Source organism: Monodelphis domestica, chromosome 3, assembly GCF_027887165.1.
Source record: "Monodelphis domestica isolate mMonDom1 chromosome 3, mMonDom1.pri, whole genome shotgun sequence".
Taxonomy (NCBI): domain Eukaryota; kingdom Metazoa; phylum Chordata; class Mammalia; order Didelphimorphia; family Didelphidae; genus Monodelphis; species Monodelphis domestica.
This window is the reverse complement of record NC_077229.1, coordinates 100,692,426-100,719,004: the sequence shown is the minus strand read 5'-3', so window position 1 is coordinate 100,719,004 and position 26,579 is coordinate 100,692,426. Positions and strand designations below refer to the sequence as shown.

General features: G+C 36.7%; 1 protein-coding gene across 3 annotated transcripts; it reads left to right on the top strand.

Moving 5' to 3' along the window:
- Positions 1–314: 314 nt before the first annotated feature.
- LOC100016269 (myelin-oligodendrocyte glycoprotein-like) lies at positions 315–26,579 on the top strand. Of its 3 annotated transcripts, XM_007488639.3 has the most exons (5): positions 324–840; positions 1,720–1,827; positions 3,837–3,953; positions 4,844–5,004; positions 24,003–26,566. In XM_007488639.3, the coding sequence occupies exons 1-4, from the start codon at positions 600–602 to the stop codon at positions 4,981–4,983; spliced, it is 606 nt and encodes a 201-aa protein (XP_007488701.3). In that variant the 5' UTR covers positions 324–599; the 3' UTR covers positions 4,984–5,004; positions 24,003–26,566. The 3 variants fall into 3 exon arrangements, with proteins under 3 accessions (XP_056678788.1, XP_056678789.1, XP_007488701.3); XM_056822810.1 differs by lacking the exon at positions 4,844–5,004 and having other exon boundaries at positions 315–840; positions 24,003–26,579; XM_056822811.1 differs by lacking the exons at positions 4,844–5,004; positions 24,003–26,566 and adding an exon at positions 4,341–4,820 and having other exon boundaries at positions 315–840.

The window sequence follows — 26,579 nt, the reverse complement described above, 5'->3', positions numbered from 1 at the left end:
TTCTTTCCTCCCAACTCCTCCCATAGCCAATGAGCCATTCCAATGGGTTTTACATGTGCCATTGATTAAGACCTATTTCCATATTATTAATATTTGCATTAGGGTATTCATTTCGATTCTATATCACAAATCATATCCCTATCAACCCATGTGATCAAACAGTTCTTTTTCTTCTGTGTTTCTACTCCCACAGTTTTTCCTCTGGATGTGGATAGTGTTCCTTCTCATAAGTCCCTCAAAATTGTCCTGGATTATTGCATTGCTTCTAGTAGAGAAGTCTATTACATTTGATTATGCCTAGAACCTTTTTATTATCCTCACAATCTATCTCCTCTTTTTTACTTCTCTCTCTGAATTCTTTCACAATACTCCTTTCCTTCCCATCTTACTTTAAATTTCTTTCTTTTTTCTCCTTTTATAACTTGATGTCTGAGCCTTTCTACCCTCTGATATGATCCTCTTTGAACCCTTATCTCCTCTTTCTGCTTAAATTAACAGAACAGTTCTCAGTGATTGGACCCACAGGACCCATCCAAGCCTCACTTGGAGGAGAGGCAGAGCTCTCTTGTTACCTGTCCCCATCTCAGAGTGCTCAGCATATGGAGGTGGTCTGGTTCCAATCCACTTCGATAGTACATGTCTATCGAAATGGGGAGGATCATTTTGGAGATCAGGCCCTCAATTATCAAGGGAGGACAGAACTGTTGAAAGAAGCTATCATACATGGGAATATTACTCTGAAAATCTGGGATGTGAGATTCTTGGATGCAGGAAGGTATATGTGTCTCATTGAAGATGGTGTTCACCAAGAGGAAGCTAACATGGAGCTGAAAGTCTCAGGTATGTATGGTCTTGGGTTTGGACTTGTGCACATGTTTGGAAGCAAGGAGGATGAATTCCCTATCCAGCTCTGTGAATAAAAGAATCAAAGGGTATTCTCTTTGTATGGAATTTTTGTGAGCTATATACTTTTACCAAAGGAAAAAAAAGGGGGGGGGGGAAATGCATACACTGGAGCCAGAAGTAATGGCATGGGTATGCCTTCTCAAAATCAAGGTGGAACTGGATAAAAGACAGTTGAAGGTCCCTCTTTCAATGGAAATTTGTTTTCACAGGAGATTGTCCTCTTTAAATACCAGGTTTAAAAGAACAAGTTTAGGCTCAGTGTATGGAAAAACTAAATATCAGAGCAATACAAAAGTGAAAGGGACCTCCATGAGAGATAGTTGACTATTCTTACCTGGGAGTCTTTAAGGAAAGTCTGGCTCACCACATTTGAGGTGAGATTATGATTCAAGAGTATGTTGAAGATGAGTCTCTGAGTTTCCTTCCAATTCTGAGATTCTGTGAGGATCCATCCAAACATAAGCAAAACTGGCCCCATCCCACTTCTATTCTCTGGTATCCTCATCAATGCAGCCTAATGTTGTGCCTAACATATAAATGGGACTTACATCTGAAATGGGGATGAGGAATGGGGATATAGGTATGGTGGAAGGGAGAGGAGTATGTATTATGAAGTACAATGGTGGAGCAGGGAGCAGCAGGGTCCAGAAGGGCCCAGATTTTGGCCTTTGCCATGGCCCTAGTCTGTACTTAGTTGGGGGTGGGGGAGAGTAGGATGAAGGAAAGATGGTATAAGGATCCAAATTATTACTCTGGCTTTATGTGAATGGTGTGCATTACAACTCTTGAGACTTAGGTATGATTGTGTTTTAGGTGGAAAATTTGAATCAAATATGTTGTTACCAAAAACCATTTGGATCTACATTCCACTTTGGTTCGTGCCATATTTAGTATTTCTAATATTGATGCTGTTTGTACTAGGTAAGTATAAAGGGAAATTAGGGAAAGGGCTTCCTATCTTGTTCCTCAGGTATGTCTGGTTAGGGAGAGGATGAGAATTTTAGGACTCAGACTCTTTGGAACTTGACTTTTGCCTAGCCTACTTGAATGATTCAATCAAGAAATAAGAAGAAAGTATTAGGTCATTGTATGACAGACTTTGTACTAGGTACTGGGTATACAAAGACAAAAGGATAAAAGTCCTTACCCTCAAGAAGAGTAAATTCTATCAAAGGAAACAAAATGCATAGAGAAACCAAAAACAAACATACAAATGTTAGGTAATTAAGGAGGGAAGATCCAGCATCTGTTAGATGTCATCTGGATAGATAGTATGTGAAAGGTGGTAGTTGAGCTGATGTTTGAAAGAAATTTGATTTTAAAATGTAAAGTTTAGATGAGAATCCACTGGAGTCTAAGGTAACAATCTATACAATGATATGAGTTGGAAAATAGACTAGGTAGAATAGCAGGAATGTAACTATACAATGTAGCCTAGAGTCTATGATGGGAAGTCATGCATAATATGTTTCTAAAGATGGGGACAGATTGTAAAGGGATTTAATGCCAAACAAGAGAGTTTATATTTGACCCTACAGAGAATAGGGAGGTTTCTGGAGTTTATTGTGCCAAAGAGAAACATGGTTAAACCTATTCTTCAGTAAAATTACTTTGGTAGCTGAGTGGAAGATGGATTAGAAAGAGGAAACTCTTGAATTAAAGAGGCCAATTGAGAGACTATTGCAATAAAGTGAACAACAATTGAGAAAGACCCATGTTAGAATGTGATCATGTGAGCAGAGAAGGAGACTAACAAAAAGATAGGTTGGAAGTAGAATTAAGATTTGGCATCTGATTACATATATGGGATGAGAGAGAATGAGGGGTTAAGGATTATACCACAGTCTTGAATCTGAGTGACTGGAAGAATGATAATATTCTTGACAAGAGTAGGGGGGTTTGAAAGAATGTCAGATTTTGTGGGTAAGACAATAGTTTAATATTTAACTAAAGTACAGAGTCAATATATAAAGTAGAGGGACGTGAAGTCATGTCAGCAGTGATGGTCTGGAAAAAGTATTAAGAAGTAGAAAAATTAGACAGCGTAATGAAGATAAAGGTTAGACTTAGAAGGAATAAGGCAAAGGGGGAAAATGGCATGTATATAAATTTGGGGGTGATGCTAAAGTTAAGGGTGTGACCCATGTAATCTTTATGTGACTGAATTGGAGTGGAGGATTAAGTCATGGAAGCAGAGGAGATTGAGAACTGAGAATCTAGTACATTTGAAGGCATATTACTAATTGACATTAACATCTATATGACAAGAGTTGAAGTGGAAAGACATTCTATGAGCCAGGTTTTGAATTCTTTAAGAAAGGAAGATGAATGAGTTGGTGGCCAATAGAAAACTATCAACTAATTGTATTGTGTACTTAGATTGAATGAGTCTCAAAGAAAGAAAGGATTACTAAGTGATAGCAACAGAAGGGGCTTCTGGAAGAGGCAATGGGAGTAAATACTATTTTAAATAGACTCCCACTCAAAGATCGGTGTGTTGGGAAACATGAGATTAAGTATAAGCTCCACTGAAACAGACCTCCAAGGAATAAAGTATCCCTGAAGGTATCAGGTCTCATTGAATGCCTGAAGATGGAAGGAATAAGAAAATGTGTAGAATGAAAATAATTTTATGTATTAAAATAGGGGAATAAAGCAAGAAAGGGATTTTAAAGGAATGTAAATATTTTAAGAGTTCTTATAAAGAAATGGGGATTTCAGAAAGCACAGTGAAAAGGTGAGCAGACCACTCATATGAAGATAAGTTTTGAGCACCACAATGTTTCATATATTATTCAAGATATGTTACAACTGTTCAGGATGCTGTATCCATGTGAACGTCCAAATTGTACTTCATCCTTGTTATAGGAAGGGTGCAGCAGAGAAGTGAAGATCACAGTCATCCTCTTAGGATTGGGCTTTTTTTTCAGCATCTTTTCGCAGGTCAATACCCTGGATGGTTGAGATTAGTGGAATTATAATTCTGATTTCTACACTAGAGATGGAAATGACTATTTTTTACTTGTGGATGCAGCTCAGATGCAGAGGTAAGTAATACGCAAAGAGCAACAAACCATGCTTTGATTGAAACCATGGGATAATAATAAAGCTCCAGTTATTAGAACCTGATTATCCCTTAGGCCAACCAGTTCTTACTCATCCTTGCTCAGTACAGAATTGAACTCTTTTTGCTGCTTTATCCCCAAACTTGATCATTTCTCACTTGTGTACCCCTTTGCCATATCCTGACCTGAATCCTCAGTGAGCCCTAATGTTTACAATGCCCTGACCCCTTTGATTCCCTAAATGCATATGCAACCATCCTTCTCAGTGCGCTCTGAACCCTGCGTGTGCTACATTATTTTTTGTAGCCCAGATCCTGAATTTTGCCTCATACTCTTTTAAAACTGACCCAAATCTCTTTGTCTCCACAGTGCTTTGAACAACCAAGTGTCAATTCCTATGTGATCTTGAGTCTTATGTCTCTCCTGACCTCTTCTTTATCCTTACCTAAAGTAGGAAGACCCAACACCTTTCTGATTCTGGATTAACTATAATAGATTTTTTTTAATAACCCTTACCTTCCGTCTTGGAGTCAATAATGTGTATTAGCTCCAAGGCATCAAAGTGATAAGGGGTAGGCAATGGGGGTCAAGTGACTTGCCCAGGTCACACAGATGGGAAGTGTCTGAGGCCAGATTTGAACCTAGGACCTTCCATCTCTAGGCCTGACTCTCAATAACTGAGCTACCCAGCTGCCCCCAACTATAATAGATTTTGATGCATAAGGCATATCCATATTCCATTTGGAGAAAGCTGAGGGTCCAGTGCCACCATGGGGCCAGAAACTGACTGTCCAACTCCTTCCCCATGAGAGCTGGGGGAAGACATCCTGTTTTCCTTCACCATCAATTCATAGGTTCTTTCTCATTAACAGGGTTTCTTTTTGATGAAACACCATTTTGGAAGGACTGGAAAATGACATTACTAATAATATCCCTAATAATTACAACATTTATTCCCATTACATTGCAAATAAAATACTGCTGGCAACACAGGAACCTTCGGAGCATCTAACTATTCTCTAGAGCTATCAAGGTAATTTTAGGTGTTGAGGGTAAATGATTTTGTAAAAGAGGTTTATAAATGGAAGGAGAGCAATTTGGTACACCACCAACACTTATTTATTCTCAGGAGAGGTTAGGATAGGAAATAGGAGGAAGGAGACTGAGATTATAGCTCCTAAATCTTATACTAAAACCAAACCCTAATCTAAAAATACTAAGAACCCTAAAACTAATTGCCTCCTTGAGCAGGATCTTCTTGCCTGGCAAAACATGCCTAAAGTTATCTACTCTGTGTAACTAAGACTATAATTATCTAACTATCTACCTATGCTAAATCTATGATCATTAATCCTCCAACAACCTCTTCTTCTCTCTCAGTGGCAAATGGTGAAACTGTCTGCCACAGGGACACAGACATAGAAACTGCTCTCTCAAAGTTCTGAGGAGAAAAGCCTGCAGAGTCAGAACTTTCTTCCTCAAAATGCTGAGGAGAAAAAGCCCTCAGATATAGACTCCTTCTCAAATCAGTATTTAACTCCAAACTCTCAAAAGTTCACTGTCAGATCTTCTTGACTGAGAGACTAACACAGACCCCCTCAGAACTCCTGTTCCCTCCAAAGCCAAAGAAAATGGAGAACCTTTCCAACCGAAACTTTTCCTTATAAATTCTGTTCTTAAAGATAGAGTGAAATTAAGAAACTTCCTTATAAAACAGGTAAGGCCTGGATTAAAACTGTCCAAATGACAGATGAAGCTATCTTTGCAGACAGCCAGTGAGGGAACAAGCCAAGGAGCACTTCTACTCAGTTGAGGAAAGTATCAGAGTGGCAAGAATGAAAAAAAGAAGAGACATAATATTGAGCTCAGTAGTAGGAAGGTTGGGAGTAAGAGAAATGTTAAAGAAGGCAGGGGACCTGTGTCTGGGCTAGAAGTGGACAGAATAGAGATGTTGAAGAGAGACCACTCTCCATCTTTTCTTCCCATTTATCTCCCTTTCTTATCAATTCACACTTCTGCTTTTTGCTATCTCCTCCTTAATCCTTATCTTTTAAAATAATGACTTTCTTGACGAGGCTAACCCCTCTTCCTACACAAATAATTCCATTCCACCCTGTCTGGTCTAGCAAACTGTCCTCTCTTACTGCCATTCTTTCACCTATTTTCAATCTTTCCCTGTCTACTAGGTGTTTCTTTATGTCCTACAAACATACTAATGCTTCCCCTATCCTCAAAAAATCCTCAATCTTTTCTGCTCACAACTATTACTAATTGTTCCACATCTTTCCTTCCTTTTGTAACTAAAATCCTTGAAGTCATTTACTAGAAATACTTCTTTTTTTTAAAATATATTTTATTTGATCATTTCCAAGCATTATTCGTTAAAGACATAGATCATTTTCTTTTCCTCCCCCCCCACCCCCCATAGCCGACGCATAAGTCCACTGGGCATTAGATGTTTTCTTGATTTGAACCCATTGCTTTGTTGATAGTATTTGCATTAGAGTGTTCATTTCGAGTCTATCCTCTGTTATGTCCCCTCAACCTCTGTATTCAGGCAGTTGCTTTTTCTCGGTGTTTCCACTCCCATAGTTTATCCTTTGCTTATGAATGGTGTTTTTTTCTCCTGGATCCCTGCAAGTTGTTCAGGGACATTATACCACTATTTATGGAGAAGTCCATTACGTTCGATTATACCACAGTGTATTAGTCTCTGTGTACAATGTTCTCCTGGTTCTGCTCCTCTCGCTCTGCATCACTTCCTGGAGGTTGTTCCAGTCTCCATGGAACTCCTCCACTTTATTATTCCTTTTAGCACAATAGTATTCCACCACCAACATATACCACAGTTTGTTCAGCCATTCCCCAATTGATGGGCATCCCCTCGTTTTCCAGTTTGGGGCCACCACAAAGAGCCCAGCTATGAATATTTTTGTACAAGTCTTTGTGTCCATTGTCTCTTTGGGGTACAGACCCAGCAGTGCTATGGCTGGATCAAAGGGTAGATATTCTTTTGTCGCCCTTTGGGCATAGTTCCAAATTGCCCTCCAGAATGGTTGGATCAGTTCACAGCTCCACCAGCAATGAATTAATGTCCCTACTTTGCCACATCCCCTCCAGCATTCATTACTTTCCTTTGCTGTTATGTTAGCCAATCTGCTAGGTGTGAGGTGATACCTCAGAGTTGTTTTGATTTGCATCTCTCTGATTATAAGAGATGTAGAGCACTTCTTCATGTGCTTGTTAATAGTTTTGATTTCTTTATCTGAGAACTGCCTATCCATTTCCCTTGCCCATTTACCAATTGGAGAATGGCTTGATTTTTTGTACAATTGATTTAGCTCATTATAAATATGAGTAATTAAACCTTTGTCAGAGGTTTCTATGAAGATTTTTTCCCAATTTGTTGTTTCCCTTCTGATTTTAGTTATATTGGTTTTGTTTGTACAAAAGCTTTTTAGTTTGATGTAGTCAAAATTATTTATTTTACATTTTGTGATTCTTTCTATATCTTGCTTGGTTTTAAAGCCTTTCCCCTCCCAAAGGTCTGACATGTATACTATTCTGTGTTTACCCAATTTACTTATGGTTTCCTTCTTTATGTTTAAGTCACTCACCCATTTTGAATTTATCTTGGTTATCTTGGTGTAGGGTGTGAGGTGTTGATCTATTCCTAGTCTCTCCCACACTGTCTTCCAATTTTCCCAGCAGTTTTTATCGAATAGTGGATTTTTGTCCCGAAAGCTGGGATCTTTGGGTTTATCGTATACTGTCTTGCTGAGGTCGCTTTCCCCCAGTCTATTCCACTAATCTTCCTTTCTGTTTCTTAGCCAGTACCAAATTGTTTTGATGACTGCTGCTTTGTAATATAGTTTTAGGTCAGGGACTGCAAGGCCCCCATCATATGTGTTTTTTTTCATTATTTCCCTGGATATCCTTAATCTTTTGTTCTTCCAAATGAACTTCGTTATGGTTTTTTCTAAATCAGTGAAGAAGTATTTTGGTAGTTCAATGGGTATGGCACTAAATAGATAAATAAGTTTGGGTAGAATGGTCATTTTTATTATATTGGCTCGTCCTATCCATGAGCAGTTAATGTTTTTCCATTTGTTCAAGTCTAGTTTTAGTTGTGTGGCGAGTGTTTTGTAGTTGTGTTCATATAGTTCCTGTGTTTGTCTCGGGAGGACTAGAAATACTTCTAACTTTTTTCTTTTTATTCTTTCCTAGTCATATAGTCTGGCTTCTAAGTTTATGATTCAACTGAAACTACTTTCTCTAAAGCTACTAATGCTCTATCAATTGACAAATTTAATCATTCTTCTAGTCTTATCCTTCTTCACTTCTCTGAAGCCTTTGAAATGAACATTCACCCTTTTCTCTCTCATACTCTATTCCTTTATACATTGTCAGGAAAGCATTCTCCCCTGGTTTTCTTCTTCCCTTTCATATTGATCCTTCTCAGTCTCCATTGCTGGATCTTTATTCAGGCCATGGTCACAAGATACTGTTTTGGACCCTTGACTTTCTCTTCTTTCTCTTTACTATTTCATTTTGTGATCTTATCAGTTCATATGGATTCAATTAACATCTCTGTGTCAATGATTCCCAAATCTACTTATACAGCTATAAATACTCTGCTGACTCACAGGCTCCAATCTTCAATTAGACATCTGAAATTGGAATGCTCTATAGACATCTAAAATCCCAAATCTCCAAAATTTAACTAGAGTTTAAATAGAGTGTGAACCTCATGTACCCAAGATAGGTCAGGCTCAGTTATTTGGTTTGCTTTTACTAAGGATCTGGGGTAAAAGAAGAAAAAACAGGGATCAGATATAACTACCCATTTATACTAAAATGAAGTAATATTCTAATATGGCTTTTCTGATGTCAAGAAAGCCAGAATACCTTGACTCTCTCTTGAACAATACAGATTAAAAGCAATTTAAGGAAGAGAGCACAAAATATTGGGGTGGATTGGTGAGGCAGTGGGGGGAGGAGGAGATGAAAGAAGTGTCACAGAGTATTGATACTTGAATTTAGCCTTGAAGGAAGACTAAGGATTCTGAGAGGCATAAAAGAAGAAGGGGTGAATTGGATTCACCAATAGATTTTGAGAAAAAGTCTTGTTAATGGGAGATGCAACATCTGGTTCAGAAAGCAATAAGTAATCCAGTTTGACTGGAATATAGAGAAGATGAGGGAATATGTGAGACTTGTAAGGTCAAGGCCTATAGTCAAGATTTTTGTCTCTGGTCTGCAGATCTGTCAGATTTTCTCTTCTTAACTGATACCCCTCCTAACTTCCCACTCCTGTTTATTTTCACTTATAGTCATGCTTCTTATTTATTTTAGTAATTTCTACATAAAACAATAACATGCTATGGGATCCTTTGTTTTACTCACCTGACACCATGTAGCATGCTCAGTAATTATTACTATTTCTAGGCAATGACATGGAAGTTTGGGGGATAGTGCTGCATCCAGTCATGGATGATTCAAAACTGTTAAAGGAGTTTTCTTAATCTCTCACTCTGTATCTTTAAGAGGCAAGGGAGCAGAAAGATTTCTCAGTAAGAGACCCCTGATGAGAGAGATTCAGTTGCAGGTTGTCAGTTGATGACAGAAGAGTGTGTTGATGACAGTTGGGGAGTCAGTTGTTGACAGTAAAAGCTAACAGTTGTAGGGAAGTTGACTGATGGGCGTGAGTTGGTCATTGGGGGTTGGTTGCTGTTAGTGTGGGTTGGTGTTTAGTTGCTGGTCTATAAAGGTGGGCCTGATGTTACTGAAGGGGCTTTTGGTTTAAACCTTTGGGCTTTTGTCTCTGGGAGTCTTAGAGAGCAGGTGTGTCTCTGTGTCTTTGAGACTGACAGTTGGGACTAACTGACAAAACTGACAGTTGGGAATTGGGAGTAACTGACAGTTGATATAAAAAACAGATTTAAGAAGGTGGTAAGTGATTAATGCTTATTGATTAGATTAGTGACATAGTTAGATAGTGAATATAATTTAGATAGAGAATGTAGGAATGTAGGCCAGGTCTAGCCTCTGCAGAAGAAATTGTCCTTTGAAGATAGATAGATTTAGGATTTTTAGAAAATTTTAGTTGGGATTAGGATTTTAGGTATAATTATAAGATTTCTTTCACTTTCCTCCTTTTTATTTCCTATCCAAACTTTTCCTCAGAATAAACTAATTGTTTTGTGTTTTACTAAACTGCTCTCCTGACCTTTGTTCAAACTCCTACCAAAAATTTTACCCTTCACAGCCTGGTGAGCCAGGTAGGAATTTGATTAATCTATTAATCTTCTCTTCCTTATCAATAATAGGAATAATTAGAGGAGTAAACATGGTGCTAGATATCATGGTACAGGCAATGAAGGAGGTGGTGCCAATTTACCTCAGACAATTCCCACTATCAGAGACCTTCACTGAGAATTTATATCTCACAATTTTGGATTGTCTCCAGTTAGTACCACTTATGGGAGTATTTGTGCTGTCCGGATTGTTTCAGGGGTACCAATTGTATCAAGTATTTAGTTTAATCCTTATTAAGAAAAGTAAACAACTGACAGAGAGATTAATAGAGACTAGTTTTATATCTTGAGGACTGCATCTCTCAACTGACAGAAACTATTGCTTACCAAAATGAAACACTCTCTGAAGTTGAAGATAGTATCTCTCAAATGACTAAAACTATAATGCAACAAAATGAAACTATCTCTCTCTTGACCCAACCTGTCTCTTCTACTATTTCTAATTCTCCCATCAAAGCAGGTAAAACTAAAAACCAAAATAAAGAAGATACAAACCCTAGCCTGTTTCCTTTTAATCCTAAGAAGGAGTTAGTGAATATTAGGCATCAACGACCATTTACCCCTTATGATATGAAGGGCTTTAACCAGAGAAATCCTTTTGAGTAGGAGCACAAAGCAATTATATAAAAGCTTGAAACAATATGCAGGCACTTTGATCCAACATGGATTGATTTTGAACATCTACTAGATGAATTACTAACTAAAAAGGAAAAAAAGATAAGGTCATCAGGCTTACTAATGAGGTTTGGAGCACAGTTCACTGGCCTGAGAATGACCCTCATTCAGACTTTAATGATCATCAGGTCTATGCAAAACTGTGGAAAGTTAGGGAGGCAGTTTTTAATGCGATGAGAGCATGTTCTGACAGACCAAGTACTTGGACAAAATTTGAAAAGTTAAAGGAAGAAACAGGAGAAAATCCTTCACAGTTCATGGACCAACTTATAGAACTGGGAGGAAGATATATAGACATAGATTTAATCAGAGAAAGAGATATTAGACAATTGATGAGGCAATATGTGAAAAAAATGTTGCAAGGTAATCAAGTACTGTTTCAAAACCAGTTGTCCTAACTGGATGAATATGGACCTTGATGAATTAAGGAGAGTAGCAGTATATGTTTATAATGGACATGAAAGGAAAGATGATGAGAATAATGATTTAGTGGATGCATTAAGAGATGAGATAAAAGTATTAAAGGGCAAAATTGAAACATTTGAAAAAAAGAAATACAAGTTTTGGTGTAGCCTTGGCTCTGACATAAAACTATACAAACCAAAGAGAATATATAAACCATAGACTAATCTGTTACTTGTGCAGAAAAAGGAGATGTTACAGTTAAAAGAGTGGTTTGTTGTAAACAGTTATAGATAAAAGAGTGGTTGCCTTAAACTGTGACCATGAAAATATGGTTTCAAATCAAAAATATAGTGGTCACCATGGGAAAATTCCAAAATATTAAATATACCCAAGTCATCTGGGTTTTATAGAGATTTTATTTAATACAAATTAAGGAATTAATGAAAGGGAGAGAGAGAGTAAGAGGAAACAATGAGAAAAGGGCTAAGCCAGCCTAGGCTTTAAGCCTTAAGAGAAAGATCAGTCAGTCTTTTATCCACTCACCACAAGATTTGTTCCAAGCAAAACTCTAGTGTTCAGAGAGACCCTCCAGTTTAGCTCAGGAAGCTCAACTAAGTTCAGCCACCAAGCCCTTCAATTAAGCTTTGGCAAGCTGACTCCTTTTAAAGAGAATTTTCTCCTATGTCACCTCCCCTAAGTTCTCACATCTACCAATCACAGTAGACGTTTTCACAGGACTAACCATTCTTAATTCACATCTTCTTTAGTTCTCAACTTCTCTGGGTAGACTAAAACTTCTGAGTACATGCACACCTCTTTGCCCCTTGCAAGTTTGCAAGTTGCCTGACCTTTATAGGTACTTGGCACCTTTTTGTATTAGATCTAAAAATAGACTTAGCTTAAGGCTTTTGCCTCACTATAAGTATGAGTTAAGTACTTTTTATTGTTCAGTAAAGAGTTTACAACTTTATCTTCCCCTAAAGTATGCTTAAGTATGGGTGGAATAGAATTCTCACATTCCTGATCAAGTACTTCATTGTTTAAAATGGGGAATGGTCTTAACTAAATCTTCTGAAGTAGGGTCTGAGAATTTTTAAGATTCACAGAGACACCTAATGATAAATTGCAGATGCTGGAATCAAATATTCAGTAATTTGAGGATTAATGGTGGGAACTTTAGGAATAATTATTCTAGAAACAACAACTATTTTAGAAATAACAAAAACAAGACAAACAATTTCCAAAATAACAATTATGGAAATTATGGGAATGATAGAAACAATAACCAAAATGAGGCAAATGACTTGTTACAATATATCCACAATGGGATATGTCTATTCAATAACCAAAATGCAGAATGGACAAAAAAACCCCAACATCCTGTGATATGTTGTTTACAAGAAACAAATTTGAGGCAGGAAGACATGCAAGGGCCTGGTGCAAAATTTATTGTGCTTCAGCTGAGGTAAAACAAAAACAAAAACAAAAAAAAAGCAGGAGTAGAAATCATGATATCAAACATAGCTAAAGCAAAAATAGATCTAATAAAAAGAGATAAGGGAAAAATTACATTATGCTAAAAGGTACCAATGACAATGAAGTAACATCAGAATTTAAAATATATGCACTAAATGGTATAGCCACCAAAATTTTAAAGGAGAAATTCAATGAACTACAGGAGAAATAGTAAAATTATACTACTGGGGGACCTCAACTTCTCCCTTCCAGATCTAGATAAGTTGAACCAAAAAATAAACAAGAAAGAAGTGAAGGAGGTGAATTATTTTCTAGAAAAGTAAGATTTAATAGATCTCTGGAGAAAATTGAATGGGAATAGAAAGGAATATACTTTCTTTTCAGCAGTCTATGGCACCTACACAAAAATTGATTACGTATTAGAGCATAAAAATTTAACAACCAAATGCAGAAAAGCAGAAATAATAAATACATCCCTTTCAGATCATCATCATAGTTATGCATTATTATATGCATGTGATATGTATGTAACATAATTATAATAAAATTATAATCAATAATGGTGCACGGAAAGATAAATTTAAAATTAATTGAAAATGAATAATCTAATTCTTCAGAAAGGGTAGATCAAAGAAAAATTATAGAAACAATCAGTGATTTCATTAAATAGAATGGCAATGAGGAGAGAGTATATCAAAGTTTGTAGGATGCAGCCAAAGTAGTACTTAGGGGAAAATTTATATCTCTAAATGCTTGCATCAATAAAATAAGTACAAATCAACAAATTGGGCATGCAACTAAAAAAATTGGAAATAGAACAAATTGAAAATCCTCAATTAAAGACTAAATTAGAAATCTTAAAAATCAAAGGAGTAAGTAATACAATTGAAAGTTAAAGAACCATTGAACTAATAAATAAGACAAGGAGTTGAATTTAAGAAAAAACTCAACATTGATAGAATATTGATTAATTTGATTTAAAAAAGAAAAGAAGTAAGTCAAATGACTAGTAACAAAAATTAAAATTGCCCAATTACATGCCAATAAATCTTGGAATCTAAATTAAATGGATGAATATTTTCAAGAAAAAGAAATAGAATGCTTACATAAACCAATCTCAGAAAAATAAATTGAACAAGCCATCAATGAACTTCCTAATGAAAAAAATCCCAGGAATAGATGGATTCACAAGTGAATTCTATCACACACTTATAGAATAATTAATTTGAATACTGTTTAAACTATTTGGGAAAACAGGCAAAGGAGTCCTACCCAATTCCTTTTATGACATAATATGCTAAATTAAAACTTTTGTACAAACAAAATCAATGTAACCAAGATTAGAAGGGAAACAACAAACTGGGGGGAAAGACCTTATATTATATTTCTCTGAAAAAGGTCTCATGATTAGATAAAAGCGAGTTAAAACATTTCAGAGATATCACCTTATATATACCAGGTTGGCCAATATGACAGTAAATGAAAATGTTAAATGTTGGTGAGAATGTGGCAAAATTGGAACACTAATGCATTGTTGGTGGAGTTGTGAACTGATCCAACAATTCTGGAGGGTAATTTGGAGCTATGCCCAAGGGGTTATAAAACAATCCTTTGGTCTTGTAATGCCACTACCATGTCTATATCCCAAAGAGATAAAAATGAGAAATTACCTATTTGTACAAAAATATTTATAGCAGCTTTTTTTGTGGTGTCAAAGAATTGGAAATTGAGGGATGTCCATCAATTGGAGAATGATTGTGCTATGAGAAATGATGAACAGAGTGATTTCAGAAAAATCTAAAAAGAGCTACATGAACTGATACCAAGTAAAATAAGCAGAAGCAGAACATTATATACAGTAACAGCACTATTGTATGAGGATCAACTGTGAAAGACTTGACTACTCTCAGCAATACAATGATCCAGGATAATTTTGTAGGATTTATGACAAAGAATGCCATCCACCTCCAGAGAAAGAATCACTGGAGTTGGAATACAGATCAAAGGATATTATTTCTCACTTTTGTCTATTTGTGTTTTTATTTTTGTGTTTTTATTTCATATGATTACCACAATGACCAACTTAGAAGGATGTTTTGCATAATAATAACTCTTTCAGCTAGCTCAAATAGATTACCATCTCTGAAAGTGGAGAAGAAAGAGAGGGAAGGAGATATTTTCGATATTATGATTATAGAAAACATGATGAAATTTACTACATGTAATTGAAAAAATAAAATATCTTTAAGAAATGTTTTAAAAAATGGACCAAAGTATTTTGGTCTCTTCACAGCTTTAACCATCCCCCCAATCCTCTGTGTGGCTATTTCCTATATAACATTGGGCTTTCTGTCTCCCTGTCATATAGGTATTATTTAAAGTATAAAGACTTGGGACCCTTTTGGGGATTGGATTAACTGAAATATGGTGTGGGGCATATATACCTTTTTCCTGCTCACTTTTGGTTTTATTTATGTTTGTGCTTCCTACTTATTTTAGTCATTTCTACAACAATAGCCAGGCAAAAAGGTCCTTTGTAATTCCCACCTCCCAACATGTTCAGTAATTTCTGTTTCTAAGTGTAAGGGTGAAAGGGGGGGTCATTTTTTGAAGGGTTGGACTTGATTATTTAAGAGTAGTTGCTAGGAATTTAATTAATTCCAGAGAGATTTATTTACAAAATATAGAGAAGAATGAAGAAGGAAATCAGAGAAAGGATAGGGTAAGACATCTAGCCTAAGCACTAAGTAATTTACTCTATCCCCCAATCCCCCTTTCTGTCCCCCCCTCCCCTGCACAGGGCAGGGAGAGTTAGTTTCAGACAGCCTCATCAAAGCCGAGGATCCGAGGAAGTTTCTCAAGATGATAGGTCTTTTCTGAGGCCAGTCTCTTCATAAAAACAAACAAACAAACAAACAAAACCCCAGCAGTTGAGTCAGCTTTTCAATCACCACATGTCAGTCCAGTCAGCAGATTCTTTATCAACCTCCAAGTTGAACTTCCAGTAGAGTTCCCAGTAGAACTCTCTCTCATAGGAGGTTCCACTCCAAGTGAGAGTTCCAAGTCGAACTGCCCTCAGGCAATTGTCATTCCCTTTTAAAGGCACTTTTTTTTGCATTACTTCCCCCAATCACAGTTGATGCTTTTGCTTTTAAGACTGCCCAGGGTCAGTCAGTTGATTTTGATTTGTCACCTACTATTTCACATGTGGGTCACAGATCTCCCACTTAATGTGTGAAATAGGGTGTTTACACCTTTGGCGATTAAATCTAAAAAATGAGCAGATCTTCCCACTACTGTAAGTAGGGTGTTTACACTTTTGGTGATTAAACCTAAAAATAGGCATATCTCCCTACTCAACTTTTAAGTAGGGTGGTGTTTACACTTTTGGTGATTAAAATCTAAAAATAGGCAGGGGTTACAATTTAATGTTCACAATCAGGGGAGAGTTCATTAATTTCATTTTTATAATCAGGGGAAAGTTAAATTTAATCTTCACATAAGTGACCTCAGAAGTTTAGGGTTTAGTTCTACATTCAGTCATGGGTGACTCATCAGTGAGTGGCTTGCAATGTTAGATGATGATAAAAGGTCCTAACTGACTACTGAATCAAAACAGCTGATTCCTCATCCTATGAACAAAAGCAAGCTACTCTGACTGTTCAATTCCAGCTTTGAAGCTAGAGGACTCTTTCATATTGTATTGGTAGAGTCATATAGGGGAAAGAGTGACAGCCCATTTCCCACTCAGCCTCCATGTGTTTGTGATCACATGGCCACTGTTACAAGGGAATCACTTTAAAAGACTGATATATATTAATTTAAGGTCGCCAAGGAATTCAGCTATGTAATTCCTTAATGAAAACTCAAGTCTGCAGTCAATCTTTTATGGAGTTTAATTACAATAGGAGGAAGAAAGGAATTAGAGATAGAGAGAGAGAAAAGGGAGAGAAGGGAATAGGGCTTAAATACCCCTTCTGTTTAGGCTGGGCCAAAAGGCCCAAGCCCTTAGATAGCTGGGGCAAAGAAAAAAGATCAGTCCCTATTACTCACGTGACCAAAATGGAGAAACAGTCTCAGAGGCCCCCACCTTCAGCTTCCCTCAGAGCAAGCTTCTCAGAGCACAACGCAACTGCTCCGGCCAACTCCTCAACCACCACCCCGAGTCTTTAGACCCCCCTGATCTTTAAGGAAACCATCCAAGTTCCCTCCCCTCAGTTCTCACATCTACCAATCACTGTCCATCAATTTCCCTGTGCCAATGGAGGCTCTAGCTTAACCCAGGACCGCCCAGAGGCTTTGCACATGTCTGTTGAAGGTCATATTTTCAAATAATTAAATCTTTGCTCCTTTGCTACAGCCCTTTCTAAATCCTGTTAACCTGAGTAGGGTAGAGATTGGAATAATTAAATTTTGATCTAGGCTGCAGCCCTTACTCAATCCTGTTAGGATTGGATAGGGTGGAGATTGATTCCAAGTATCTCCATTGTATCAATTCTAAAATCAATCATGACTCAAAGAAATTCCTGTTCTATGCTTAAGCATAGGTCAAAGTCCTTTCCATTGTTCAGCAAAAGGTTTCTGTCCTAAAGTAATCTTAAGAAGGTAGGAGAAGGAACCTCCCATGCCAATGGGGTTCACATTCCAATAGTCAAGACCCACTATCAATAGGAAATTTTTCAAGTATGAAATTTCCCAATGGTGAAATTTCCAACATTTATAAGTCTAAGAAATTTTGAGGTTTACACCACCTTCATTTCTTTTGTGTTTATTCTTTCCTGATCTCAGGTCAACAAATTTCCTATATTGGAACTGGCTAGGATCTTGTGAATTTAAAGATCTTTACATTTCTGACTTCAGTGAGGAACTGGCTGCCAAGAAAGGGAAATTTCTGCATTACAGAGAAAACAAAAATTTAGGAACTATCACAGAGGAGTGTACTGGTCAACTCTCACCTGAAATCTTTAGATGTGATCTCCAGCACCAGGGCTTTCTTGCCCATTTTGCTTGAGATTTTGCCAGTTGGCCATCTGGGGTCCAATCTAAACAGAGCACCCTAAGCTGTTACTTTATTGTAGTATTTATATATTTCTTAACCATTTAGCATATATAAAACTATGCTGCCATTTTTATTAGATGCCTATCTAATGAACTTTTTGAGCATTACGGCTTTAATTAACGGTTTCTCCCCTAAATCTTGTAGTTTTTATTTACACAATTTTACATAGCAAAGAGTTTTTTTGGAAATCCAAATGTTGAGTTATAATAGAACTGATTATAATAAAATATATAAAAGGCAATAGTATATAGTGTCTAGAGGACCCATGGATGGATAAGTCCTTTATATTCTTTGGTACTTTGCTTTTCATTGTCTGACTTCTATCAAATTCTTCCAAGGACTCCAGACTCTAATATCCTGATGGTGTCTTTTGAAGCTCAAAAATTCATAGCTATTTCAAACATTCTTTCACCTGCATGAAAGACAAATGAATATACTAGAGTGCATTTTACTCAAGTTGCACTACCTGAAAACTGAGGTAGAGAAAAAGGAGGGAAAATAGGTAAAGGGAAGGAAGGTAATGGGGGGGGGGGTCCCACCTGCTTAGTAGGGAAATTGACCAGGAATTCTTTGTAGGTAGGCTAGGGAACAGGATAAAATCAGGACAGACTTCAGGGAAAGTTTGGTAGGCTTATTTAGGGCTAGGAAGGGAAAGTTTAGGAAAGCCAGGGAAAATTAGATCTCCATCAGCTAGGCAGGGATCAAAGCTCTCCACCTAGGTTAGGGGAAAAAAGGTGCCCAAACATGCCTCTCTCCTCTTTTATTCTCCCTCTGACACCTCCCTCAAAGGAAGTGGGAGGTGTCAGAGGAAGTTGCAGTAGAGAGTCCTGGGAGATGGAGTCTCCCAGGGCTTGGGTCCACTTCAAAATGCACAAAGCCATGATAAAAAATGACCTAGATATCATATTTCAAGAAATTATTAAGAAAATCTGTCCTGATAGCCTAGAATCAGAGGGTAAAATACAAATAAAAATATTCACTGATCACCTCCTGAAAGAGATCCCAAAATGAAATTTCCATAATATTATAGGCAAATTCCAAAGCTCCTTGGTCAAGGAGTAAATGTTTCAAGTAGCCAGAAAGTAACATTTCAAATACCATGGAGTCATAATTAGGGTAACACAAGATTTAACAGTTTCTACATAAAAGGATTGGAGGGACTAGAATATAATATTCCAGAGGGGGAAGGAGCTAGAATTAGAGTTAATAATTACCTATCCAGGAAAACAAAGTATGATCCTGCAAAGGAAAAATTATATTTAATGAAATAGATGACTTTCAAGCATTCTTGATAAAAAGGATCAGATCTGAATAGGATTTGACTTTCAAATGCAAGACTCAAGAGAAACATAAAAAGATAAAGAAGGAAGCGATTATAAGAGATTCAATAAGGTTAAACTGTTTATATCCAATAGAGAGAGAGCATACTTGTAACTTCTAAGAATTTTATAATTATTAGAGTATTTAGAAGAAATATATATATATAAAACAAGGGCAAGAATATGAGTTGAATATAATGGGATAATAATATAAATAAAATAAGAGATGACAAAAGAGGGCTGCAAAGGAAGAAGGGGAAAGGGAGAGGTAGAATGGTATAAGTTTTTCTCATAAAAGAGGTGCAAAAGAACTTCGGCATTAGAGGGGAATATCAGAGATTCATATATGAACCTTACTTTTACCATGATTGACTCAAAGAGAAAATAACACACATATCCATTTGGGTATAGAAACCTATCTTACAATACAGAGAAATAGAATGGGAAGGGAATAAGAGAGAGATCTGATAGAAGGGAGAGCAGATTTGTCTAGGTGGTGATCATAGTCAAATATTTTTTGAGGAGGGACAGGATGAAAGGAGAGAGAAAGATAAATGGAGAAAATAGGATAGTGGAAAATACATAATAATTGTATCTGTGAAAAAAAATTATTACAAATTTACCTGATAAAGATCTAATTTCTTGAATATATCGTGTACTGAGACAAATTTATTAGAATACAAGACATTCCCTAATTGATAAAAGTTCAAAGGATATAAACAGGTATTTTTTAGACTAAGAAATCAAAGCTATGCATAGTCATGTGAAAAAATGCTCTAAATCACTACTGATGAAATTCAAATTAAGATAACTCTGAGATACTACCATACACCTATCAGAATGGCTAATAAGACTGGAAAAAATGACACATGTTGGAGGAGTTATGGGAAAATTGGAACACTGTTATGTGGTTGGTGGTGCTATGAACTTATCTTGACCACTGTGGAGGCAAATTTTGAACTATGACTAAAGGGCTATAAAACTGCATCCCCATTGACCCAGCTAATAATACTCCTAGATCTGCATCCCAGAAAGATATAAGAAAAAGTAAAACATCATATATGTACAAAGATATATTAAAATTCTGTTTATAGTGGCAAAGAATTAAAAATTAAGAGGGGATGCCCATCAATTGGGGAATGGCTGAATAAGTTGTGGTATATGATTATGATGGAATGCTATTAAGCTATAAGACATGATCAGAAAGATGGTTTTGGAAAAACCTGGAAAGATTTATGTCAACTAATGCAAAATAAAGTGAATAAAAACAGGAGAACAGTTTACACAGTAATAGCAATATGGTACAATGATCAATTGTGAATGACTTAACTCTTCTCTGAAATACAGTAATCCAAGACAATTCTGAAGGACTTATGATAAAAAATGCTATCCACCTCCAGAGAAAAAACTGATGGGGTCTGAATGCAGATTGAAGCATGCTTTTTAAAAAGTTTCTTATTTGTCTTATTTTTTTAATTTTTTGGTCTTTTCTTTCACAACATGACAAATATGGAAATATGTTTTACATAGCTACATGTGCAGAATATATATGTATATAATTTCTTATCAGCAATGGGAGTAGGTAGGAAGAATATTTGGACCTCAGAAATTGTTTTTAAGTGGTAAAATTGTTTTTACATGTAATTGGGAAAATAAAAATAAAATATTCTAGTCATTTCTGTGTCACTGAGGTCCAGTATGGGGCATGAAATAATGTATATAAGTCTGGATGGTTGCTTGGTAGAAGTGATATATCAGGGTTTGCTGGTTTCTTGATACTGCACAGTGAGGAGAGGCCTACAAGCCACTCCACAGGCCAAGTACACTTATCTGGTTCTTAGACCAGGTTTAAAAAACAAAAACAGGGTTTTATTTTAACCACAGGAAGCTGGATGGGAGGATTAGGAATAGGATTCCCTAATCTAAAATTCTAGCTAAACCCCTCTCCCCCTTCTATGACTCTTGCAAACCTTTGTTTTCTTCCAAGCTGCCTCATTCCCTACTCTGGCTGTCTAATATTTCCCCCAGCTATCTTGCTACCTGACTAAAAATCCTCCCATATAAGTTTTGACAAGATAATACAGTTCTTTAAATCAGGTCGGTTGACCCTTTATCTCAGGGATCAACCCAGGCTGGTTAGGCCCAAGATGGGTGACCGGACACAGAGCTCAGAGCAGTTAGAAACACTCTCTCAGGAGGTTGGAACAGGAGTAGATGACAAGGTAGGACACTGGATATCAGAACTGGTGGCTTTGGCTTCAAGGGGATAGGAAACAAATCCTTTCCTTGCCTTGACAGAGATCCCAAGCAGGAGGAAGTTGGAGCTTCAGGCTGTTCCAGAAACAGGAAACCAAAAGCTCCTGGCAGCTCTCTGTGTTCCCTTTTTTAATTCCTCTGCATTCCAGAACACATCCTATTTTGTTCCATGGTGTGTGATAAGTTGAGCACACTGCTTGTACCCTTTCCTCTTCTTTCCTTATGATAGGGCAAGAGGTGGCAATAATAGGTACCTCGACTTTCCTCTTTCTTTCCTTCTTTCTTTTATAAAGCATCTACCTGAGGTATACCTATCTTTTCTGAAGTTCTTCAAAAGACATCCTGAAGCAATATTCTTTAAAGTCATTTGACATAAGTTAATTTTTAATTAAAAATTAAAAATTTTAATTGAAAATTTATTTATTATATTACATATAATATAACAATATATTATTTATTAATTTAATTAATTAAAATTAAAAAATAAAAATAAAAAAGAGATTGATAAGAGGAACTAATTATGTATATATAAACTTAAAAGCATATAAACAAAGTAGAATAGTATTTGACAATCAAAGTTTCCAGTTACCTCCTAGGGAAAGTGAAAATCACTTTGAAAGAAAATAGTGATAGCCTCATGTCTCACACTATATAGCAAGACAAATTCCAAATGGATATATGTATTCAATTTAAAAAGTCATAAAAAATTAAAGAACAAGGAAAAGATTACTTTCTACTTTATGGTTAATAGCTCATGACCAAACAAGTGATAGAATCATAAAGATAAAATGGACAATTTTGATTATATCAAATTCAAAAGGTTTTACACAGACAAAACTAATGCAGCTAAAATGAGAAAGGCAATATATAACTGGAGACAATATTTTCAGCAAATAGCTCTGAAGAAAGTTTCACATCCAAGACAAAGAACTGATTCAAATTTTAAAAAGAAGAGCCCTTTCCTAAATTGCTAAATGGTCAAAGCCTATGAATAATCAGTTTTCAAAAGAAACCCTAACCATCAATGGGCACATAAAAAAGATCCATGTTCCTAATAATTAGATAAATGTAAATTAAAGCAATTCTGATGTCCCACCGCACATCCACCAAATTGGCTATTTTTCTTCCCATTGCTTTCCATGGCCACTTTGGGGGGGGGGGGGGAAGCACTTTTACTGTATTGGTTCTGAGTAAGTGAATAAGAATGAGAGTCGTGTCAAAGAGTAGGAATAGTTCCACTCATACGAATGTAAGAAGAATAAGTAAAAGGGAATGACACTTGCTACAAATCAGCAGGTCCACCTCTTGGACCACATCACCACACCACTGCCATACTTTGCCCTTACTACAAGATCAATTTGTCTTTTTTTCGGTCATAAATATTTCTTTTGCATAACATCTTTCATATCATTTCTACATAATTGTTATTTTTAGTAAGAGAGAAGGAGTCCATATCTCACACAAAGAGAAAATTCCCCAAAGTCTCTATTGTAGCAAGTTGGTTAGCTACATAATAGTGGTTGCTTTTTTCCTCTTTTGAAGTCGGAAGCCAGAAGAACTCACCAGAAGGCTAGAAGAAGCAGACAGGAAAAGCGATTTCTTCTCTCACTAACTTTGCTCAATCCAGCTCACTCCTCACTCAAGCATGAGACATTGATCTCCACCCAAAAGGAGGCAATTTTATATAACGTTGACCCTTTAAGCCAGGGCTACATTTATAATGTTATTATATTTCTATAAATTCTCCCCTCATTCTCCTCACTTCTTTAGTTTATTGAGTTCTGACCAGTTTCATGTTATTATTCATTTCATCATTTCTTAGGGTGCAATAGTATTCTATTACGTTAATGTCCTAATTTGTTTTGGCATTCCTTAATATGTAAGCATCCTCTGTTTCCAGTATTTTTGCTAATATGAGAAGAACTGATAGAAATGTTTCATACATATGGGTCTCTTTCCTTTCTTTAATATATTGAAGACATATGCCTAGTAGATCAGGAGTTATTTAGATCTAGTTCACATATGCTTCTAAATCAACTGTTTTTGTTTTTTGCTTATAGCTGTTTTATCAAAAGATACAACATAATAATTTCCCCCAAAAGAGATGAGATTGACATGACTTTATTTATTTTAGCACTTGATTTAGGATTTAAAAACTGGAGCAATTAAGATTATGAGCAATCTAAGTGTGTAGGAGTCAAATATTCCCCAAGTAGTCAGGAAAACTTCAGGACTCAGGCTGTATGTTTTTTAAATAGTCATTCCAAATAATGTATTGTATAATGCAACACTGAGGATAGTTACTTTCCTCTATGAACACTACCCTGTTTTAGGCAAAGGAGCTACTTAATAACAATTCAGACAAGGAAGGGGTAGATGAGGAGTCAGTGGTATTGCTTACATGTAAATTAAGTAATGCTTAAAAAAACTTTTTGCATCATCCACTTTAATACTTGTTCATTTTTTTAATTGTCAGAACCACAACCCCGCCCCTAATTTCTACCCCTCTTATCCCACAACATAGGTGTGAATGAAGACTTTTTTATAGACTCCCTCGCAGTTCCATGATGTTGGTTCCAGTTCTTGCTGGAGGGGTGGAGCTTTACCTGTACACTGACTTTGTACCAGAGCAAATAAAAGTACATGTGCTAAAAAAATGAGGGCTTGAGTCATTAGTGTTTACCTTAAGAAATATAGAAACACCAATGTAGTTATAATGCAGAATCTTTAATTGGGGCAAGGAGATTATAATCTAAAAAACCAAATATTGACATTGCCCTGGGATTATAATTTGGGGGAGCCACACAGAGGCAATGGGACTTCCTCCTGAACTAACAAAATAGAGGTGCTTATATTAAGGAGTTGCAATATCCAGGTTATGTTGAGTTCACTGAAGTTTGGGAAAGATATAATAACCAGAGTCACAAATGCTTGAGAAAAAAATTACCAGAGGTTAGAATGAATGGAAAGATGCTTAATGTTTGATTGTTTTTTAACTCAATCCTGGAAAGGGCCAACCATAATTAATTCATATTTGTCTTTTGATTTCTTTGTTTTAACACTAAAAGTCTGGGAAAGAGTCATTCTGAAGAATATAGAGGATATATATTGCATATACAAGTCTTTCTAATTCCCTTTGTAATTTGGGGGTGATTCACATTCCTTAGATGGAGAAATGAGGGTTGAAAGCAGTGAGGAAAAGGTTGATGAAAATGGCTTCCCTCACTACTCCCTCCCTGAGTCCCTGAATTACTTGAGGGAGACAAAATGGAGATCTCCCCATGGTGAAGGTTTGTCCTTGGTGGCCATGCCAGACCTCAAGGGCAGTGGGGAAATCTTCTCTACAAGGAGAGGTATGAGGGGCCTCAATCTGGATATGTGCTGCCTTGGGGTGCTCATAAGCCCCGCCCCCCATGTCTTCCTGAAAACTGGCAACAAGATGGAGTCTGCCAATGGGCTTACTCTCTAGATATAAATAAACAAGATTGAATTTGCTATCTGACTGCTTGTTAGATATTGTTGATTGGGGCAAAGGGTCGAGGTTAGAGGGGTTCTGAATATCCTAAATAACTTTCTAAATAAAACTAATTACTGAAGTACAAGGTTTTCTTGTGCCCAGGTGAGAAGTAGAATAGGGCTGCTCACCAATTTGAGTCCAGTATCTCAATAGTTCCTGGAATGAAAAGTCTTTGAAGAAATTAGGTTTCTTGACAGGAACCAGCGAAGTTTAAACAGGAACCCTTGATATTAGGTTTTCTGTCAGATATCTCCACAGGTGTCTTGAATGGCCCCGAGAAACAGCTCCTCTTTCCCTCCCTTCTGTGTCTCAGCCCTCAAACCCCTGCTCCTCTGGAGAATTTCCCAGAAGCCCTTGTTCTTCCCATCTGTCATCCTTGTCTCATGCAACTGTCAATCCTCAACATTCCATTCAACCCCAATGGTTCTCTTTCCTATTCCTCATCATTACACCTTGAATCTCTGAATTTTTTTTAAACCCTTGTCTTCTGCTTAGAATTGATAATATTGTTTCCAAGGCATGCATTTTCCATATTCATTGTTTCTTACCACATGGCTTTCTTTACCTTCCTTTTTGCTTTGCTTCTTCTTTATTCCCTCAGGCTATCCCTGAATTCTGTAGGCCTTCTCTTAGCTGCCCCAACCTTCCTGATCTATTATTTGATCCTTCAGATACCTCCCTATTCCCTAAGCTTCTTCCAATTTCCTGTCCTTCTTTCAACCTTCCTAGTACCTAGTCTTGTCTGTTCTTTCAGTCTGTTTCCTTCATCTTCAAAGCTTCACTCATCACTTCATATCTCTGACCTCCTTTCAGTCTTCCTTTTGCTTTAGTTTCTTTAGATTTTAGATTTCCTTCTTTTTAAAAAAAAAAATGTTTGTTTCCTTAAAACAACCAGGCAACTGCTTCTCTCCTTTCCCTCTCCCAATTAGAGAAAGCATCATTTGACAAAAAGATGTGTTCATATAAAATTATGTCTTCCTTATTTCTTTGAAGGTGGGCATACACAAGTCATTCTTCAAACAATATCTCTGTTGCTGTATGTAATGTTCTATATAACACTGATTTTGCTTATTTGATTCTTCAAAATTTCATGTAGGTCTTTCCATATTTTTTTAATTAATCTGTCTGGGGCACCTAGGTGGCTCAGTGGATAGAGAATCAGGCCTGAAGACAGTAGGTTCTGGGTTCAAATTTGACTCCTGACACTTCCTAGCTTCGTGACCCTAAGCAACTCTCTTAAACCTAAATGCCTAGCTCTTACCATTCTTCTGTCTTGGAACTGATACTCATTATCAATTCTGACAGAAAAGTAAAGATTTAAAAAAATTAAATTAAATGAACCTGTTATTTATTTCTTACAGTGCAGTAGTATTTCATCACAATCCTATTCTACAATTTGTTTATTCACCAGTTGATGGGCATCCCTTCATTTTCCACTAAAAAGAGAACTACCATAAATATTGGGGGTGGGGGGAAGCTGGGTGGCTCAGTGGATTGAGAGACAGGCCTAGAGACGGGAGGTCCTAGGTTCACATCTGGCCTTAGATACTTCCTAGCTGTGTGATGTTTTTAAATACACACACA